Below are 7,394 nucleotides of genomic sequence, written 5' to 3'. Positions count from 1 at the left end.
GCGGCGCCCCGCCCCCCCGCCCGCGCCCGGCCGCCACGACAGCGAGGACACTGGCAGGGCACGGGCAGGCAGCGTGGCCCAGCCCAGGGGGACCGGTGCGGCGCTGGAGGAAGGGCTCCTTGTGGCCGTGGAGGGCTGCCATCTAATCTCCTGTGTCTTTTGAGGTCCCTCCTCTCTGGCACTTAAGTCTATGGGTCCTGTTTTTTCAGTGTATGTGATGAAAGAGGAGAAAATCTCAGCCTTGCTGATACTAACTTAATTCATCTCTCTGGGCTGGAACATCAGATGTGATGAACAAGCTGGATCAGGGCTTGTCAGTGTTCTTCAGAGGGGCTCAGAGGCGCAGAAAGATTATCTGGAGACAAGCTTTAGTACTATGGACATAAAAAATTACCAGGATGGCAAAGTAATTGTTGTGCCTGATCTAGCTGTCAGCAGCCACGGAGGGTTCAGGAACGTGGTCAGAGCACAGCACAGCGCCACCGGCAGCACCCGGCACAGCCTTGGTCAAGTCACCTACCAGCAGCTCCTGGCATGCTGCCTGCTTCCCAGGGCTGGGGAGATTTATTAGTTCCTGCTTGTGCGCCACGCTGGAAGTACGAAGTGCTAAACGTTGCTAAAAGCTGTTATGAAAAAAAGTGTTACGGACAACAACAATATTTTATAGACTGATTTTTTTTTCCTCTGCTTAGTTTCCGTGCTCAAATAGAGTACAAACACACAATGCATTGCACGCATGTGCATGCACGCACATGTACACATAGAGCAAGGAGAGAGAAGGGACGGGAAACCAAATCTGCACATGTGAAACACTGCCAAGATGGACTTAAATGGCTTGCTAGGTCATTATAGAGCAGTAATTAACTGACCTGGCCAGTGGAATATTTCTTTTTGTTTTTAAAAAGGCCAGAGTAGGAATATTGGCTTTTTCCAAATCTAAGAAAAGCTGGTTTCCACGGAAGCCTTGTATGTTGCTTCTAGGAGCCTAAACTGCAGCCACACAGGAGTACTGCACAGAGACCAGGAAGGCGAGCAGACTAACATGTAAAGTGAGATCGATGGTTTCATTTTCTTTGTCTAGCTTGAGAGAGGCAGTAAGGAGTGCAAGAGAAACAAATGTCAGAAAAACTAAGTATTATGAATCACTTTTTTAAAGCCATATAAGGGTGTATTTATAACACAGTAACTGCTTTTTAATTGAATTTTATATGCAGTTGAAATTCTATACTTAAAGGAAAATTCAGTGTGACACTTCCAGAGAGGAGTGCTCTGAACATGTGTTTTATATTGGACCAGGTTCTCCCAACCGATGAATCAGTTGAACATAAGAAGTCCCATAGACAGAGCCATAGGAAGAAAGTCCTACCGGAGATCTACCTGACCAGGCTGCTCTCCACAAAGGTAGGAGACGGGACGCCCTCATGCGCGGCAGGTGGGATTATTGTTCGTAGCAAGAAGCCTACTCTGGGGAAGGAGCACTACGGGGCCAGTCGCTCTCAAGAGGCGGGGGGACTCCCCTGTCCTGGACGGCTGGAGCATGTTTCGCGGGGCGGCTGGGCACCACTGGTTCCTTGGGTTCCCTCCAGCTTTCCAGCTCGCCCTCTGAGCAGCAGCGCTCCTGCATGAAGCCCCACACGATCTCCCTAGGCTGGTCTGGGGTCTGTGCACATGAAAGGGATGCTGACCGCCTCAGGGCTCATGATGCACAGTTTAGACCTGAACCCATCTCCCCAGCGAGAGATCCTGCTGGGAAAGGAGATGGAGATGCTCATCTCTGGGAGCAGGGGGAATGTCTGTGTGATCTTAATTCAGATTTGAACTTCCCCACTCTCTGCGAGTGCTCAGCTCCAAAAGCTGGGCTCCCAGCCCATCTTTAATCGCAGCATGATGCCTCACTGGAGCAGAGATCACAAGAATGGCCAGCAGTCTCCAGTGTTCTTTGTATTTACTGTGCAGAACAATCACAGATGTGAGAACCTAGCAGTAAGAAAGAAAATCTCGATGCCAAAAGAAATTAAACCCAAATGCGAGCTAATTATATCGATATGCACAAACAAACCTTCCCCTCCCTGCTTCGGCATCCCCTTTCTCTTCTGATTTGTCCAACTGGCAGCAAGGATTTGTGTGCACCCCCTCATGCTGTTTTCCTGGGCTCGGGTGCTGCTGCTTTCCCTGGTCTCCATCGTGTGCTCTTGTCCCACAGGGCACGCTGCAGAAGTTCCTGGATGACTTATTCAAAGCCATTCTCAGTATCCGAGATGATAAACCACCTGTGGCCGTGAAGTATTTCTTTGACTTCCTAGAGGAGCAAGCAGAGAAAAGAGGGATCACAGACCCTGACACTATGCACATCTGGAAGACCAACAGGTTTGGAAGAGGAAATCTCTTCTTTCTTCCTTCCTTCCATCTCTCAGGAGCAGCAGCTGCAAAGCCTTGGTGTCTTGCACTAATCCATAAGTTGCTAAAAGTAGAAGAGGGACTTGGAAAAGGGGGTGGCAAAAGATGAGGCCAAACGCAGGCTTGGAGAGCTTTGAACAAACACAGAGCTCAGGGGAACGGTGAGCTGGGAGAGGCATAGGCAGATAAAGGGCAGAATGAACTGGCAGACTAACACAGATAATTAAAGGAAAAACAGAAGAGGGTCGGGACAACGGGAGACAGCAATGGTGTTAGCTCCAAGCACTGTAGATCTGAGACAGAGTCCAAAATTATGTCAGGTCGTCAAACATCAGGAAGATTTTAAAAACAGCATATTTGGATCATTTTCATTTGCTTTCTGGCTTTTCAGCCCTTGGGGTCACTTTTCGCCACTCACCTCTGTAACCAAGATTCCAGGGTATTCACTGGACTCCAGGAACTGGTGCTATGACAGCAGCCTGCTGGTGGGCCAGCTGGGAGCAGTGCTGAGGGACATGATGAGAAGCAGGAAAGGGATGGGGCAGCCAAAATGGAGGGGGGAAATAGAGCAGGAGAGAAACCAGAAGATTTAACCGGGGAGAGCAGGGAGCTCAGAGGTAGCATTGAGGAGAGGCTCAGCGCTTCTGGGGCTGCAGGGACAGTAACTGTTTCCAGCCCAACGTGAAAATTAAAAACAAATTTGGCTGGGATAGCAGGCATGCAGACACAACCATTGAGCTAAAGATTTGCCTACCCTTCATTACCTTTAATTGCCAGTAGAGCAAAGACTTACAGCAGCTTTCACTCCTCAGCTGCTGAGGAGGGATGGTAGGAAGGGCGAGCAATATACTGAAACCGTGTTGTGGCCAATGAAATAACTGGAGGAGAAAATGATGAGAGAGCAGAAAAAAAGACACATGAAATGCATTTCACGGGGCCAGGCTCACCATCAGAACCAGATGACTGTTACTGTTGGGGAAGAAGGAAAAGGAGTTGACACCATTGCTACAAAACTCAGCAAGTGGGAAAGCCTGATTCAACAGCCACAGGCAGGCAAACCTGCCGGTGGCTCAGGGAGCTGCTGAAGGAGCGAGGGTATGTGCTCGCCCAGACAAGGCTGTACATGAAGTCTCCTCTCCATGCCGCGTGCTTCAGCCCGAAGAGATGTCCCCAGGGTGAAGACGTGTGCCGGCCCCTCTAGCTGGGCAGAAGGCCATACGCTACCAGGTTGTGATTAAATAGCAGAACCTGGCTCCTCATTTTTTTCTTTTCTACTCTTCACTTCCTGTCATCATCTTTCCTGCACTTCCTCCCCGCTCCCTCTGCAGTACACCCAGTGGTGTTCCTGGCTTGTTTCTTCACAGCCTACCTCTGAGGTTTTGGGTCAACATCCTGAAGAACCCGCAGTTCGTCTTTGACATTGACAAGACAGACCACATCGACGCCTGTCTCTCTGTGATAGCCCAGGCCTTCATTGATGCCTGCTCCCTGTCTGACCTGCAGCTGGGCAAGGTACCGTCCAGCGAGGACAGCTCGCTGCGGCTCGGGCCCTCGTAGACACAGACCGGTGCGGTGGGGAGGGGCTGTCAGAGGTCACCCAGTCCAGCCGCCCCCAGCAGCAGGGCGGGCTGGGAGCCAGTTGCTCAGGTTCATGCAGTTGAGTTTTGGCTGTCTCCAAGGATGAGGTCTCCCCCTCCCTTCCCACCACTTTGTTCAGGCTTGAGCTTGAAATTTGCACCCCCTCTGTCACCAACAGCAGTCAGGGGGGAACATGCGGTCACAGGCGGGATGGACAAAGGGCAAGGCCCCGGCCCAGAAGGAGGATGGAGACAGCCCCAGCCACTGGCTTGTGTGCTTGGTGCATGTGGCCGTACGAGTTGTCCCATGGTCCCAGGAGAGCACCCGGCTTACTGAGCGCGGCGTCGGTAACGCTTCCCGACAGGGCTGAGCTGGGGCTCAGTGTCCTCTGTTGTCGGCTCGGCAGGGCTGTAACCGGGCCAGCGCAGGTGGGGCTGAGCTCTGCTCCAGGCACGGGAGGCTCGGCATGGGAGCACAGCTCCCTCGGGCAGGGCTGGCTTAGGGGGCAGCACTAGTCTAACGATCCCATAACAGCAGCTGAGGGACGATGTAAACCCCCAGCAGCAGGATGGAAAAATTATGTAACCTAAGGTGAAGCTTTCATCACCGCTGCCAGTGGTTTATGCACCTCTCCCCTAGGAGAGCCGCGAGAGGCGCAGGAGGCAAGCCGAGCCTTCCCGAATACAGGCTGCGCCTGCCCAGGCAGCACAGACCCAGCCTGGCTCTCGGGGAGGTGTGGGGACTGCCCAGGGCCATCCCGTCGACGCCGTCCATCAGCACGTGGGAGGCACTTGGCCGGCGCTGCCATAGCCCTGCCTGTGGAGCCCTTGGTGCTCCCCTCCGGTGGCAGCGTCTCCATCACAGGCTGGCCACCTCCGCCGTGCGGTCAGAGCCCGGTGGACTCGGCACGCCTGCCTAGGAAGCTACGCCTGCCCTGAGCAAACGTGAGCCTGCATGGGCCAGGTCTCCTCTCCTGCCATCAGGCTCCCACGCACCATCCTGCGGGGCTAGCAGGCAGCGAGACGTCCAGCGTGCATCTTTTCTGCTCTCCCACTGGCTTGGCTGAGTGCAGTGTTGACATTTGAAACTTCCCGACATAAATAAGTTTTATTAAGAAACGCTGTAAATCGTCCCCCGCCGCCCCCCCGCCCCAGGGGCTGGCAGCAGCACAGTGTGTGACGTCGAGGGGACCCCACGGAGAGAGGGGCGGGAGGCGGGCGCTGCTCAGAGCATCCCCCAGATGGAGAGCAACAGGAAGCCTTCACTGGGAGAGGTTAATACCGATGGAAGATCTAATGAGCGCTTGATTTTTTGTTTGTTTGGGTTTTGGACTTTTTTTTGCATGTGTTACGAAACACCTACAATTTGTCCTTGTCAAGCTGTGGATGAGGGGAAGAGGGGTCAGCTGGAGTCAGGCAGCAGATGGAAACATTTTTCAGGAATACAATAGCATAAGTGAAGGAATTGTTGAGTAATGTGGGAAGAATAAATCCTCAGCATAAAAATCAGCTTGCATATACACGCAGTATATCGCTGAACATTTTCCAGGCTGGATTCTTCCCCTGGTTTCAGCACTTTGCTTTTGATACTGCAAATGTGCGAGCAGATTCGGATTCCGTACATCTACGGCGCGCAAGCAGTTAATAAACCAGTACCCATCTCTTCATAATACAGACAAATCAGACACAAATTAAAAATTAACTTAAAAAAGAAGCAGCATGGGTTTCTTTTGTGTTTACAAGGGAAAAAGAAATGTTGTGAGCAGGCTCTGTAACTTGGCAGTATTCCTGTAATGCCTTGTCGTTGGGTTTGAAAATAAACTGCTGTGGGATCTGGTGCCACAGCCTGGTGCCCATTTCCCATTTCCCCTGCAGCATTAGCCACACTACATATTGCAGCAGCAGATTGCAGTCACCCTGGGCTTCCTTATTTACTGCCCGATACAGCTGGCGCTGCCGGCCCCACGGCTAGAGCCCCGCGGTGCTTGTCTCCCCCGAGGAGCCTCCCCCCTCCACCTGCCCGAGCATTGGCGAGCAGTCCCGCACTCGTGTCGGCGCGGCGGGACACGTCGATCTTACTCCCCTCTGTGTCCCCGAGCCTGGGGCTGTTTCCCTTCGGGATGCAATGCCAGGCCAGTCAGCCAAGTTCATTCCCAGGGTAATGATATCAACGGGGCAGGATCGCTTTGAGGTCAAAATCATTCATGCTTGTGTTTGTAAGGAGTGCAGGTGGGGTTATGCCTTCACTGGTACAACCCAAGCGTGTGGCTGGGAGGTTAAGACTGCTTTTGTCCAAGCTGACATTAATCAAGAGAACTCAGTATTTTCTATTAATTACTTTACATGCACTCATTATAGGCCAGGGAGGCTGGGTTAGCCAATGCAAAATAAATCAAAGCTACATGAAAAATCCTAGAGCAACATTTCAACTGATAAAGTTCAGCTTGCAAGAGAGCTTTGTTCTTCAGTTTAAATCAAGCTGGCTGCTCAAGAGACCCGAGTAAATGCGTGCAGAAGCCCTTCCCTTGTTACCAGTTTCCACACACAGAGCCACGAGCACAAGTGTTTTATCTAACACAGTCGTGCTACAGAGCATCACTTGGCAGCAAGCCACCCCGCCTGACCCTGTGCATGCTTTTTAGCCTGCTCTTGCTGCAAATTAAAACACATTCACATAGACCACCTTCACCAGCATTGTAGCTAACAGATGTTCAGCTGGTCCTAGGAAGAAGGGCAGAGGGACAGTGCTGCGACTCTGCGGGCGGGTGGTACCTGTCTGCAGCACCTTGATGTGTTTGAGTAGGCACCTCTGTCGTTAGCTTTGTGCCTCGGTACCTTCCCACCACACTCCCGTCTGTGTAAAGCCAGGACCAAAGACAGCTGTTTCCCGAACCCAGTGAAGTCGGTGTCTGATGGTTAGCACTTTGGTCAGACAAACAGGATAAAAAGTTTTCAGCCAGGAACAATACGGTGCCTGATTTTGGTATCTCACCCTCACTCTAGGACTCCCCGACCAATAAACTACTGTACGCCAAGGAGATCCCCGAGTACAGGAAGATAGTGCAGCGATACTACAAGCAAATCCACGACATGCCCCCACTCAGCGAGCAGGAAATGAACGCCCACCTCGCGGAGGAGTCGCGGGTAAGGCGCGCTGGGCTGCAGCGGGTGGAGGGGGCTCAGGCGGTGCACACCCCCGCGCCGGGGATGGGGTCGGGTCTGCAGGCTGGGTGCCCTGCCGGCGCGAGGAGCACTGAGCCTGTCCCGCTCAGGCTGACAGCAGGAGGCTGGGAGCGGCAGGGAGCGCAGATGGGCTGCAGTCAGCTACTGCTTAGATGCTGAAGGAGCAAACAAGAAAGGGTATTTTGCCTCAAACTTCCATGCAAAAACTTCATCTGACCTAATTCCAAGCATCTTCAA

The 7,394-nt window shown here is 52.6% G+C and overlaps 1 protein-coding gene across 1 annotated transcript in view; it reads left to right on the top strand.

Annotated features, from left to right (window-relative positions):
• PLXND1 (plexin D1) overlaps window positions 1-7,118 on the top strand; it is a gene marked incomplete at both ends in the record, with an annotated part of 33,886 nt that extends 26,768 nt beyond the window's left edge. Inside the window, 4 exons of the mRNA XM_010295536.1 lie at window positions 1,297-1,401; window positions 2,204-2,367; window positions 3,762-3,909; window positions 6,978-7,118. Coding sequence (XP_010293838.1) covers window positions 1,297-1,401; window positions 2,204-2,367; window positions 3,762-3,909; window positions 6,978-7,118 — 558 coding nt within the window. The remainder of the gene's footprint in view (window positions 1-1,296; window positions 1,402-2,203; window positions 2,368-3,761; window positions 3,910-6,977) is intronic.
• Between the last annotated feature and the right edge of the window lie 276 nt (window positions 7,119-7,394).

The sequence above is a fragment of the Phaethon lepturus genome, unplaced genomic scaffold (genome assembly GCF_000687285.1).
Source record: "Phaethon lepturus isolate BGI_N335 unplaced genomic scaffold, ASM68728v1 scaffold51509, whole genome shotgun sequence".
Classification (NCBI taxonomy): domain Eukaryota; kingdom Metazoa; phylum Chordata; class Aves; order Phaethontiformes; family Phaethontidae; genus Phaethon; species Phaethon lepturus.
This window is presented reverse-complemented; position numbering and strand designations above follow the sequence as displayed.